The sequence below is a fragment of the Pristis pectinata genome, chromosome 10, assembly GCF_009764475.1.
Source record: "Pristis pectinata isolate sPriPec2 chromosome 10, sPriPec2.1.pri, whole genome shotgun sequence".
Taxonomy (NCBI): domain Eukaryota; kingdom Metazoa; phylum Chordata; class Chondrichthyes; order Rhinopristiformes; family Pristidae; genus Pristis; species Pristis pectinata.
The window spans coordinates 37810637-37824805 of NC_067414.1; the positions used below are offsets into that span (position 1 = coordinate 37810637).

Consider the following 14169-nt stretch of genomic DNA (forward strand, 5'->3'; position numbering starts at 1 on the left):
GCATAGTTAATTCAGATTTTTTTTTCTTGGTTTGAAAGCTTATGCATGCACCTCTGTGAAAGTTATTGATCATGTAAGCAGAGTGATCTGATCCTATTCTGGGTGTGAAGTCACTAATGCTTGTCCTTCATCACACAGGAATGGAAAATTTTGATCAACTATTAATTCATCACAAGCTGAGGAAAATACAATATAGCAGAAGCAGTTTTATCACATTGTGTTAAATATTGACACAGTTTAATAAATATTTCCTGATATGCAGAAAAGGTGCATTTTAAATTTTTATATGATTTGATGATCATAGAATCATAGAACAGTACAGCACAATACAGGCCCTTCGGCCCACAATGTTGTGCCGACCTTTAAACCTCGCCTAAGACTATCTAACCCCTTCCTCCCACATATCCCTCTAATTTAAATTCCTCCATATGCTTATCTAGCAATCTCTTCAATGTGACCAATCTACCTGCCTCCACCACTGCCCCAGGCAGCGCATTCCATGCCCGAAAAGTGATCAATGCAGTTTGGGTTTAATTGAAATTAAACAGTATTTTGTTATGATTTAATAGCAAGTTTTCCTTTGCCATATATTCACAATCTCACAAGATTAATTTCTAACAGGAAGTCAAATGATTGCCAGTGTTTGTTTTCCTAATAAAAATAGACATTTCTGTACCTTTCCTGTATATGCAAAATCCAGAGCTTGTTTCAAACCCAGGCTGGTCACTCCATGCAAGCTCACTTCCTCAGCAACACTCTCCACCATACAGAGACTAAACATGGCCTGAAAACAGAAGTAAAATCAATTAATTCCATGGATCAATTACATAAAGCAGAAGGTAAAGCACTGACACTATGCATTGTTAGAGTTAAACTTCTACAATGACCAAAATGTTGCAGATGCATATTCAGGGCAGGTTACTGAAACTGGCATTTTCAATGCGGTCTGTATATCAGAGAGTATTAACAGTGAGTTAACAACAGAACATCTTTTTGACACAAATACCACTGTGACCCTAATTCACTTGATGAAGGCCTCAGATGATGATCTTCTAATCTCCGAGGATCAATGTAAATTAGATTTTACTTCAGCAATAAAGGAAAGCTTAACGGTAGGTTGAAGACACTGAAGTCCATCCAGGGCATAGATTAAATGTGGACACAAGTAAGTGCATTAGGAGGAGGAAGACAACGAAGGCCTTGGAAGACAGCAGACTAAAAAGAGGCAGGAGGATTAGTTAAAAATAGGAGTGTTGCTGGGGTAAGAGGGCAGGCCAAGACAGGATCTGAAAGATGTGTGCTGGAATGAAAGGGTGGAGGGTGGAGACAGGCAGGAGGTATATTAGTCAAAGTAAACAAAGCAACTAACGTAATCACCATGAGAAATAATGGCAGGTAGCATAACAGAGAAAACTGAAGCTAGAGCAGTAGGAAACCAATAGGTGCTCAAACCAACAATATAGGCTTTCAGTCAGCAAGGGGGGCGTAAACAGATGGTTTTGGGATTAGAACCAGACGTGTTACAAGGGAGGTGTAGGAGGAATTTGTGAGAGAGTGTGGAGGAGAAGCAGTGGAAGAGGAAGTAGGATATAGAACTGATATGAGAGTTTTTGTCCTGAGAAGTGACCACAATAAATTAGAAATTAGAATGATTTATATGTCTACATGCCACAGTTACAGTGCTCAGCAGTACAGACTGGGGTTTCTGAGGCTGGTTGACAGGCATTTGAGTGGCCACTGAGTTTAATATTTGGACTCTCCCATGCCTGGGTGAATATTTAAGCCAAGACGTTTTCCAGTTGGTTATCAGACTATTTGTGCAGGTGAGGGGTAAATTGTTACCAGATTGCTAGTACTTAATCCATACCAATGCATGCATAAAACCTACAGAAGCCAAAAGACCTATGACCTTCTTCAATGCTACAAGTACAAGGCAGTGATAATCCCATTGCCCCTGTGACTTCTGCCTCTGTCAGAGCAAATGGGATCAGTTAACTGAAACAGTTCACCTCAGCTCCATACCATCATTATCAGATATGTTGCCCATGGAAGGGAAGGAAATAAGATGTCCACTGACCAGCTTGGAAATGGAGGTTTGTGTGGGCAGCACAGGCCAGTGTGACTAACACAAATTTCGGAATATGCCAGTCTGCTGCCTTTATTTCAGGCTTGATCTGGTTGAAGCCTCTGGGACCATATTGCAATGTTACTGGCCAAGATATGGACGTGGACTCCTAAAGCCTCCATGGACTGGGATGTCGATATGTCTCCGGCAACCAAATCACCAAGCATGAGGCAAGAACCATTAGAGTCCTCACAGAGCCTATGTCCCCTATCTCCTCTAATGCCAAGCTACATCCTTAGACTATAGACAGGTCCCAAGCTTAGTTTCTGGTTCCCACCCTTTTCCTAACCCCATCAGGGTTCTTCTGCCCTCTGGACCATGTTGCTTCATAATTTCCTGGAACTTGGATGCAATGCATTACCCCAGCATCTTTTCACCAATCCCTTACTGATCTGGGACAAAAGCTAAACTGTACTTCGTGTTGATTTCTTACATGATAAAGCTGATAAATTAAAGTTCAGACCATCTGCCCGTTTCTAAATTAGTTCAGGATTAGCAAATAAGGTGTTCTGAAGTCAAAGCATGATTACAGACTAAAGTGTTTATGTTCTGTAACCATGGATCTGTGCACACTCCATTTTACTGTCCAATTCACACAAATTTAATCGGTGCTTAAATATATCTATTGATAAAGTATCCACAGTTCTCTGGAGTAGGAAACTCCAAAGATTTACAACTCTCGAAAAGAAAATCTCTCCTTTTCCAAGTCCTACATCGTCAACTCCTTATTTTAAAACTGTACCCCTCCCCACGCTCTTCCCCTCTCCACCCCATCTAGGTTCTCCACAAGGGAAACATCCCCACCAGATCGAACCAGTAAAGTTCCTTCAGAATCCTTTGTGTTTCAATAAAGATCAGTCAAATTCTGCCAAATTCCAGAAAGCATGGGCTCATCCTGCTCAATCTTTCCTCATGGGACAAGTACTTAATCCCATGAAATAATTGCTGCTATTCTTGAAACAATGCAGAATCAACATAGTGCTTATGAAGAGCAAACAAAACCATAGCTCCAAAAGGAGACACAAGAGATGCAGATGCTGCTATCTGGAGCAAAAAAAACCAAACTGCTGGAAGAACTCAGCAGGTCAAGCAGTCTCCATGGAGGCAAGATGATGTACAATGTTTCGGGTCCTGAAACGTGATTCATCCCTTTGCCTCCAGGGAGGCTGCTTGACTCGACAAGTTCTTCTCGCAGTTTGTTTATTGCTCCATTGCATCAGAGGTTTTTGTGGAAGCTAGTCACTATCAGTGGAAGTAAACCTTTGCCAGTGAATGTTGTTTTATGGTTGCCAGCTTTCATTTCAAAATACATAGCTCAGCAATCCTGATCCAATTATAGGAATATCAACATTTCCAATACACTATTTCCTCTAATAGTTTTGTAATGATTCTGTATTGTTACCTTGTTTAGGTAGATTTTAAAATAATATTACATTTTTTTTTAGATAAACTGATTTGATTAACAAGTGAGTTGGAAAAAGACAGAAAATAGTGATTATCTGGTAATAAAGACAAGGAAGTAATCAAAACAGATATAAAGTACAATGGCAAAATTAATGATGTTGATAATTGCCATTTGAATTAGATTACTTCTTTAAATTAGACCACCGAAGGAGATTTTATTTAATACAAGTTGCACACTGACAAGGTTATGGATTTTGATGCTAACAAAATTCAATAGTGTAGATGCTGGAAAACAATGTACTCCATATTCTTAATGCACAAGGAAGTTAAACACAGGCACTAAATGTAGTTCTTGTAAGCAACAAGCACAGTGAGGGAATCTTATTTTAAAAACGTTCAAATTGTCATTCCTAACTTTATAACTATGGCCATTGAACACGGTACTTAGGAAAAGGATGCATTTGGAAAAAAAAGTCATTCCCTTGGAAAAGTATCCCAGTTGTTTACCTTCATTGCCTGGAGAAAAATGGAACATGCAGCCAGTGAAGAGAAGAAAGTGGTGGTGGTGGGGGTAGGTGAAATTTAACAAGTAGATAACATCACTCTCATTAATCTGCATTCATTGTAAGTTTCTCATACCAAGATGCATAATGAGGCATTAAATGTTAAAAACAACTTTCTTGATGTCTTTAAGTACACAAACTAATCTGCAAAAGAAACTGGTAAGCTTAAACAGTACAGAATTGCTGGGGCTCCACAGGTCATCTTGCCATATCCAAGAGCTGCAACAGTCACAAGCCACAGTTTGAGCAACCTTGCTCGTTTAGCTGGAAGAGCATATTTCTGAACAGCAATTCAGTCTCATTTTCTCATGTCTGATTGGGTTTAAATTTTGAAGCTTCAAAAGAGAGAGAGCTTATGAAACAGCATATAAATTGCTGTTCTGGTAGGATCTGATCTTACTGGTAGGTTGCATCCCATAGGAATATAACCAGTTCACAGCTTTCTTCATGCACCTGCCTGCAATAGCAACTTACTCACTTATTTGCCACAAAACTGGCACAGCCAGCAACACAGTCTCCCTCATGCCAAGCTCAAACCAAAGTCCATGCCCCTCTCAATTTCTCAACCTGTTATGCACTTCCCTCTTGTACATTATATTTTGCTTGTTAATTCTGCTTTTTAAATCATTATGTCAAATCCCAGTATCACATAAAAGACAGAATATTGGAAACTTTAATAATGTGTGTTCATGTGTGTTTGCTCCAACTCCTGCCCCATCCCACACCAAATCAGGCTTTCACCGAAGGTCTTCCTGTAGTTCAAAGAACAGAAGTTATATTATTTCAATGGAATACGACTTAGGTGATTCTACTGAAGTCAAGGTTCTGTCCTCTCCACTTGCGCTGGCCAATTCCTCGCCAGCTACTGTCTCATGACATTTCCTACTATCCAATTCTATCCCAAGTACCCACTTCTGCCACTTTTGCTCTCAGCATCACTGTCTGCCATTCTGAATACTCCAAGCACCCTGCTCTTATCCATTCTACCACATCTCACGCCAGGCTACATGTTTCATTGATTGAAATACATCTTATAGTCTGCAATCCTCCTCCATGCCACTACATCCTTCATCATCCCCCCCAATTGAAGTTAGGAGTAGAAAGGACCACCATGACTGAATTAGTGACCATAAGCCTTATCCCTTCCACTTCTCATTATTTCTAGCATCTTCCTTCCATATCCTATTCATTTCCAAATCTGAGTACGTATTACATCATACTGTCTCATTTTCCACACACTATTTCAACCATGGAACCTCTTCCCCTTGCCTAACTGAGTGCTTTCCACCTCCAATCTGAAAACAACATTCAGGTAACCTGAAGAAAACAAAGTGAGCATCACAAACCACAAGGACATGGAATTATAGAAAGAAACAGACAAGAAAAGAAAAATAATTACTACAAAAGAAAACAGGATCTTGTGCAACACAGTCAACTGTTTCTTCCAATTTCCCATGGGAAACACAACAGGAAATTCACTAGACCACATAACTAAAGGTAAGTTCTGACTTACTTATTTAATCGATAAATAAGCAAGCAGCCACTAAATTATGGTGAAGGCCGAGGATGAAGCAAAAGTGAAAGGAGGGATAATAAAGGAGAAAAGTGGAATGATGAGAGGTTCCAAGGCTAAAATACATCGACTCCCAGGCCCCAAGGTATCTCTTAACAAAACAAGAGAGGGTTTAGACTCTGGAATCAAAGCTTCCTAGATCCTACATCAATCTGGAAGCCAGACTCATTCACTGAAAATCCTCTTAGTGAGGTGGTTGTGAAGAAGGGACATTTGCTAGCCCAAGCTCCTGACATTAATGTGAGAGCAGGATGGGATTTGAGTTAAAGAGTACATCCATGCAAGGATGAAAAAGAAAGCCTTAAAGGAGGAAATAATGCTGCACTATGCTTTCCTTTTTTCAGCACCAAAGCTCATCACAATATGCTGCACTTGCTTTTAATGTTCATAATTACTGCTGGAACAAGGAAGGTTTTAAGTTTTAAAACTTCTTATTTTCTTCTGCATAACATGACCTTGCCCCCATGCCTCAGCATTTCTGCTGTTCAGACCCTCATTCCTGCCTTTAGAAACTCTAGATGACGTCCAATATTCTCTAGTCTTCTATTCTCTATGAACTTGAACTCATTCAAATTTCAGCTGCCCATATCCTAGCTCATACCAAGTCTCATTTATTTGCTGTTCCTGTGCTTGTTGGTCTACCTTCGATCTTAATCCAAGTATACCTCAATTTAAAAATTCTCATCGTTTTCAAATCCTTTTCCAGTCTCATCCACTCCTACCTCTAATTTCTTTCCATCGTAGAATTTTCCCCAGATTCTGGTATTGAGAGTATTTCTGGTTCTAATCTAAAATTACCCCCTTCAGCTGCTTGGAAATTCCCTCCACAAATCTCTTGGTTCCACTCTCTCCACCTTGAAAATGCTCCTTAAAATCTTCCTATGAGCAGAGGTTTCTACACTTTGGCATCTGTTTGAATGTGGAGCCCTCAACAGAGCATCTGTGGCACCTGTGTGAGAGTTATGTAGCAGGGAAGCTGTTTGACTAAACTGAAGAATATTCCTTTTCTAATTTAATCTAATTAACATCAGATGGCAAAGCAGGGAGTATAAATTATAATATAGGTCATTGTGGTGGAAGTGAAATAAACATCGGGCGATACACCCAATAAATTATAAAATGCAAAATATATTCTTTAAAAACCTGCAATATCAATTTTCATGAGGAAATGAGACCAAAAACTGAAAAATGTACCTTTTAAAGGTGAGAAGAAGTGATCAACAATTACAATTTACCATTCTGATTAAAACCTCTGGATGGAACAATGCTTACGTTTGTTATTTGTTTTAGTCTATGCTTATAGTTAAACTACAATTTATGCAAAAACTGCAACAATATCACCCATGGGGGAGCATGCCTTGAATGACAACACAGTGGCTATCAGTGTTAAAATGCACAGATTCAGATGCCAAAAATGGTTGCATTCCCCAGTAGTACAAACAAATGTTGATAATCTTCCTCTTGAACAAATGTTGATAATCTTCCTCTTGAACAGGAATATCTACATTATTATCTCCAAATGCTTCTCACTCTGTCAAATTTTGAATGGAAACTTTCCATGATGCACCTTAGGGTATCTGTCTACACTAAAGAAGCCATAAACATGAACTTGCTACAGCTATTAATGAAATACATAGCATTGATTACATTAGGGCGCAGTTGATCTAAAATGCTATTGCCATCCTTTTGATGGCAGACTAGATTCCCATTTCACTGCTCAAGAACAGCAGGTGAACTCATAGCAAAATCAGTTAATAGTTCACTTATTAACACCTTTGAAAGGATAAATGCACACAATAGCAGGATTGAAGATCAGAAGGACAAATACAAAGACATTGATGAAATACTCTGAACAAAAGATTCATGCACTGCTCTGAAATTGTAAATGTCACTACTGCGTTTCAATTGAGCAGATTAAGTCAGGATTTTAAAAAGGTAGTGTGGCGACTCACCTTACCAGTATCAAGCCAGCTCCCGAGATCGCGAGTGTCGTCGAAGGACCCGACCCAAGATGGCGTGGGGCCCTCCTTCTTCTCCATCGTTAGGCTAGGAAAGCCCGCGCGCGGGAAGGTCAGGTGACCCACGTGTGACGTCAGCGTGGGAACTGAAGCGCGGGAAGACTTTCAGTATTAAAAGGCGCACCGCGCCCCTGTCGAGCAATTGACCTCTGACTCCAAGCAACAGACTCCGTGTCTTTATTCTATAGTAGTGTAGCTAGCCGCTGCATTGGTGACCCCAACAGGCCCAAACGTTTTTGGATCCACGATGTCTACACAACAAGAGGTACAGGCGGTAGCCCTTAAACTGCCCACCTTTCGGACCCTCCGGCCACACATCTGGTTCGACCAGGCCGAGGCCCAGTTCCAGATTCGCCAGATCACCAGGGACGACACCAAGTACTACTACATGGTGAGCGCCCTCGACCAAGACACCGCAGTCCAGGTCGAGGACTTCATCCAGGCGCCCCCGGAGGAGAAGTATGATAAGTTCAAGACCCTCCTTCTTGGGACTTTCGGCCTTTCCCGACACGAATGGGCCTCCCACCTCCCCCACCTCGATGGGTTGGGTGACAGACCCCCCCCCCCCCCCACGCTCATGAACAAGATGTTGGCCCTGGCAGACAGCCACAAACCCTGCCTGATGTTCAAGCAGGCCTTTCTAGAGCAGTTACCCGACGACATCCACCTCCTCCTGGCGGATCCCGACTTCAGCGACCCCCGGAGAGTGGCCGCCCGTGCTGATGTCCTTTGGCAGGCAAAGGAGAGCGGGGTGTCTGTCGAGCGCATTGCCACGCCACGTACCCAGCGGCCCAGCAGACCAGACCCAGCAATCGACCGCACCCCACCCGCCACCAGGTCTGGGGCACCGACCGACCAATGGTGTTTCTACCACCAGTGGTGGGGCGCAGATGCCTGCAGGTGCTGGCCACCATGCAGGTTTCCGGGAAGCGCCAGGGCCAGCCGCCGCTAATGGCTGCAGCGGCTGGCCACCCGGATAGCCACTTGCATGTGTGGGACAGGCGTTCTGGCCGTCATTTCCTGGTAGATACTGGGGCCAAGGTCAGCGTCATGCCTCCCAACAGCCACGAGACTCGCAACCGCACACCAGGACCCTCCGTCAGAGCTGCCAACGGCAGTGCCATCCAGACTTCTGGCACCCATTGGGTGCAACTCCAGTTCGGCACCAGCAACTTTACCTGGAAATTCATCCTGGCTGCCGTTGTGCAACCACTCCTCGGGGCAGATTTCCTTCGCGCCAACAGTCTGCTGGTTGACCTGCAGGGTAAGCATTTGGTACATGCTAGGACCTTCCAAACATTCTCATTGGGTGAGGCCAAGCTACCGGCCCCACACCTCGACTCCGTCACCATGTCAACCAACAAGTTCGCCAGGGTCCTGGCAGAGTTCCTGTCTGTACTAACGCCCCAGTTCTCCACCACCTTGCCCAAGCACGGCATCCAGCATCACATCCCCACTCAGGGCCCACCCCTCCACGCCCGTGCCCGACGGCTACCCCCGGACAAGCTCCGCCTCGCAAAGGAGGAATTCAAAAAGATGGAGGAGGTGGGGATCATCTGCAGGTTGGACAGCCCATGGGCCTCTCCGCTGCATATGGTCCCCAAGGCAGCCGGAGGCTGGCAACCCTGCGGCAATTACCGACGCCTGAACGACATAACTACCCCGGACCGGTACCCCGTGCCGCACATTCAGGACTTCGCTGCCAACCTGCATGGACGGTCCATTTTTTCCCAAGGTCAACCTCGTCCACAGCTATCACCAGATCCCGGTGCATCCGGATGACATTCCGGAGACCGCGCTGATCACACCTTTCAGCCTCTTTGAATTCACCCGGATGCCCTTTGGCCTCAAGAACGCTGCTCAGTCCTTCCAATGACTGATGGACACGGTCGGGCGCAACCTTGAGTTGTCTTCATATACCTTGACGACACCTTGATCGCCAGCAGCAGCCGCCAGGAACATCTCACGCACCTTCACCAACTCTGTTCTCTCCTGAGGGATTTTCGCCTGACCATCAACTCAGCTAAATGCCAGTTCAGGCTCGAGACAATCAATTTCCTGGGCAATCGGATCGACAAACACGGTGCCACGTCCCTGCCTGCAAAGATCGAGGCCATCTGCCACTTCACCAGACCCACCTCCATCAAGGGCCTGCAGGAATTTCTCGGTATGGTAAACTTTTATCACCGGTTCATACTATCCGCGGCCCGCATCATGCGCCTGTTGTGTGCTCTCCTGTCGGGCGGAAGCAAGGACATTGTTTGGTCAGAAGAGGCTGACAGCGTGTTCGTCAAAACCAGGCAGGCTTTGGCAGACACGGTCACGTTGGTGCATCCTCATACGGACGTCCCGACTGCCCTCACAGTCGATGCCTCCAGCACAGCAGCCGGTGTTCTAGAACAGCTTATCGAGGGGCGTTGGCAACCGCTGGCGTTCTTCAGCAGACACCTTCGACCACCAGAGCTCAAATATAGCGCCTTCAACCGCGAGCTGTTGGCGTTGTACCTGGCCATCAGACACTTCCGATACTTCTTACAGGGCAGGCCGTTTACAGCTTTCACCGACCACAAGCCGTTAACCTTTGCTTTCAACAAGGTCTCAGATCCCTGGTCAGCACGGCAGCAGCGGCACTTGTTGTACATCTCAGAGCACACCACTGACATTCACCATCTGTCTGGGAAAAAGAATGTGGTCGCGGATGCACTTTCATGGCCCACCATCCAAGTTTTGTCCCGGGGGTGGATTTCGGCACCTTGGCGGAGGCACAACAAACAGACATGGAGATGCCCAGCTATCGCACTGCAGTCTCGGGCCTGCAACTGCAAGACCTACTGGTAGGCCCCGGTGAGCGCACCCTGCTCTGCGATATCTCCACCGGTAAACCCCGCCCCATCGTTCCAGCTGCCTGGCATCGACGGGTGCTTGATTCCATCCACGGCCTGGCACACCCATCCATCCAGACAGTAGTCCAGATGGTGTCCGACAAGTTCACCTGGCATGGCCTGCGTAAACAGGTTTCCGAACAGGCCCGGTCCTGCACACACTGCCAAACTTCGAAAGTACAGCAGCACGTCAAGGGCCCTCTGCAGGACTTTCAACCTACCCGCCAGAGGTTCGACCAGTTCCATGTCGACCTCATCAGTCCCCTCCCAGTCTCCCGAGGAGCGCGGTACCTCCTCATGATTGTTGACCACTTTACCTGCTGGCCCAAAGCCATTCCCCTCACGGACACCTCCACCCAGCCCTGCGCATGGGCTCTCTTGTCAACTTGCGTGGCCCATTTCGGTGTCCCAGCCCATATCACCTCAGGCAGGGGTGCTCAATTCACCTCCAGCCTGTGGTCTGTCGTCGCCGACTTGTGGAGTTCCCAGGTCGGCCTCACCACCGCCTATCATCCACAATCCAACGGGCTGGTGGAGAGGTTCTATCGACACCTGAAGTCAGCACTCATGGCCCACCTTAAGGGGCCCAACTGGGTGGACAAACTCCCCTGGGTCCTGCTGGGGATACGCACCACGCCAAAAGAGGACCTGCATGCCTCGTCTGCGGAGATGGTCTACGGAATGCCCTTGGTCATTCCGGGCGAGTTCCTACCAGCCCCTTGGGGGCCAGAGGAAGAACCTGCTGCGACACTTGACCGGCTGCGCGAACGGCTTGGCAACCTGGCCCCAATACCCACCTCACGACACGGACAGGCCCCGACCCATATGCCGACGTCCTTCTGAGACTAAGTTTGTCTTTGTCAGGAGGGGCGTGCACCGAATACCGCTGCAGTGGCCATATGAAGGGCCATTCCAGGTCGTCAAGAACAATGGGTCTACGTTTGTGCTGGACATTGGGGGGCGCAAGGAGGTTTTTACAATTGACCGGCCGAAGACGGCTCCTTTTGAGCTGGACCAACCGGTAGTGGTCTAGCGAGCGCAACGCAGGGGCAGGCCACCCAAGTTGTAGTTTATTTAATTCTGGCTCTTGTGACGGTATCGCCAGTTCTGGGGGGGGGGGGGGGGGGGGGGGGGTGGGGGTGGAGGTTATGTGGCAACTCACCTTACTAGTATCAAACCGGCTCCCGAGATCGCGAGCGTTGTCGGAGGCCCCCCGACCCAAGATGGCACGGGGCCTTCCTTCTTCTCCATCATTGGGCTAGGAAAGCCCACGCACGGGAAGGTCAGGTGACCTGCGCATGACATCAGCACGGGAACTGAAGCACGGAAAGAGTTTCAGTATTAAAAGGTACACCGCGCCCCTGTCAAGCAATCGACTTCTGACTCCAAGCACAGACTCCGTATCTTTATTCTATAGTAGTGTAGCTAGCTGCCACAGTAGCATCAAATGAATTATCCTTTTACATGAAACCTTTCAAGGTCATTGAAAATTTCTTGTTCCTTCAGCAAATCAAGAAGAAAATTCATAACAGATCAAACATTACTTGCTCTGTAGAAAGAGTAACTGGTAATAGCCAAACAGAATTTCCTCATTAAATTTTACTAATTCAATAAAGGATCAGAATACATTCTACTTAAAATCAAATTATGATGTCAAAGAACTAAAATCCTCTTCAGCATAATGGATCATTTCAAGATCATTCTATTAATTAAACATAGAAGTTGAATAACCAGATGTAAAACTCGTGAATACTTATCATTACACAATTCCAAATGACCTCTGCACACCACATTAATATAAACAGGCCACCAGATATTCAAATATTCGTCTGTACTCTTAAAAATGTCTTTATCATCCTTATTAAAAACAAGATTTCATAGTGAATTTATGTTTGGAGAATTAATCTGAGCTACCTTTTGAGAAAATATTACATTAAGCACAAGTGTCTGATTTTACATTTTTGCAGTGTGGTTTCACCGACATCCTATCCAGCTGTAACAAAACTTTCAAATCTTTAATCTCTAACCCCTTTGCAATTAAGACCAAAATACCACTCATGTAGCCGCATGCAACGCACTACTCAGGGAATACACGGAGGCAGAAAGTACTGAACTCAAAAACCTTTACTGATTCCCAAAAAGCGCGCAAAATATCCCTAACCATGGGCCCCTGCGACCCACGGGGCAGAAGTGACGTCCAACTGTCACCGGAGGGTCCGCCCCGAGTGGGTAGTTCAAAATACGCTATTGCGCGTTTGCCCACGACTCCTGATGGCGGTTCGAGTCCCACGTGTGCGGGCCGCCACACTCGCTTATTTAACTACTTGTTAGACCTGGCTGCTAACTTTTTTGTGATTCATGTACTAGAACACTAGATCTCTCTGACCCACTCAGTTGTAGTCTCTCTCCAGTTAGCTAATAATTTTCCTTTTGACTCCTCTTAGTGAAGTGCACAACCTCACACTTCCTTACATTAAACTCCATTTGCCAGGTTTTCACCCTATCATTCAATCTATCTATATCCCACTGCAGAATCATAACATTCTCATCACAACATACTCTTCCAACTACTTTTATATTGTCGGCAAAGTTGGAAACCTTACATTTCATTCCTCCAGGTCAGGGAAGTGCTGTGGGCCAAACTGTCTTCAGCTGCTTCATAATCACCTACCTTCCATCAGAAGGTTAGAAGTAGGATTTTTTGCTGATGATTACACAATATTCCATTTATATCTCCCCAGAAAATGAAGTAGTCTATGCTTGCAGCAAGACCTATACAACTTTTGAGCACAGGCTGAGAAGTGGCTAGTAACGTTTGCACCACAAAAATGGCAAGCAATGGCCACCTCCAACAAGAGAGTCTAGGCATCAACCCTTGACCTTCAACGGCATTAACATTACCAAATCTCCTCTGGGAGTCACCAATGACCAGAAACTCAAATGGACCAGTCATACAAATATCGTAGCCACAAGAACAAGTCAGACAGAGACTGGGAGTCTTGCAGTGAATGATTAAGCTCCTCAAAGCCCAATTCCACCATCTAGAAGGCACAAATCAGGAGTGTGACGGAATACTTTCCACTTGCCTGGTTGAGTGCAAACAGCAACAACTTTCATATGGCTCAACATCATCCAGAACAAAGCAGCTTGCCTGATTGCCACCCATTCATCACCCTAAATATTCAGTCCTTCGACCAATGGTTCACAACTGAATCTCCAAAATTCACTCTAGTCACTTACCCATGCTAAAGTACTGCCTAAACCTGCATCCTCTACCACTAAGTAGGACAAGGGCAGCAAGGGAACTGTTCCTGAATCGTTGTGAGTGGGTCTTAAGGCTCCTGTACCTCCTCCCTGATGGTAGTAACAAGAAGAGGACATGTTTCGGATGGTGAGGGTCCTTAATGATGGATGACGCTTTCTTGAGGCACCACCTCTTGAAGAGGTCCTCGGTGGTGGGAAGGGTTGTGCCTGTGATGGAGCTGGCTGAGTCGAAAATGCTCTGCAGCCTCTTTCGATCCTGCACATTGGAGCCTCCATACCAGGTGCGATGCAACCAGTCAGAATGCTCTCCACCAGACATCTGCAAGAGTCTTTGGTGACA

General features: G+C 45.6%; 1 protein-coding gene across 7 annotated transcripts in view; it reads right to left on the reverse strand.

Annotated features, from left to right (window-relative positions):
• The window catches only part of klhl32 (kelch-like family member 32), a 178322-nt gene that overhangs the window by 125501 nt on the left and 38652 nt on the right, over positions 1-14169 (reverse strand). For 5 of the 7 annotated variants that reach the window (XM_052024799.1, XM_052024800.1, XM_052024806.1 and 2 more), the window contains one exon: positions 677-784. The exons of the other annotated variants lie outside the window; for them this stretch is intronic. In XM_052024799.1, coding sequence (XP_051880759.1) covers positions 677-784 — 108 coding nt within the window. The remainder of the gene's footprint in view (positions 1-676; positions 785-14169) is intronic. 7 annotated transcript variants of the gene reach the window in all.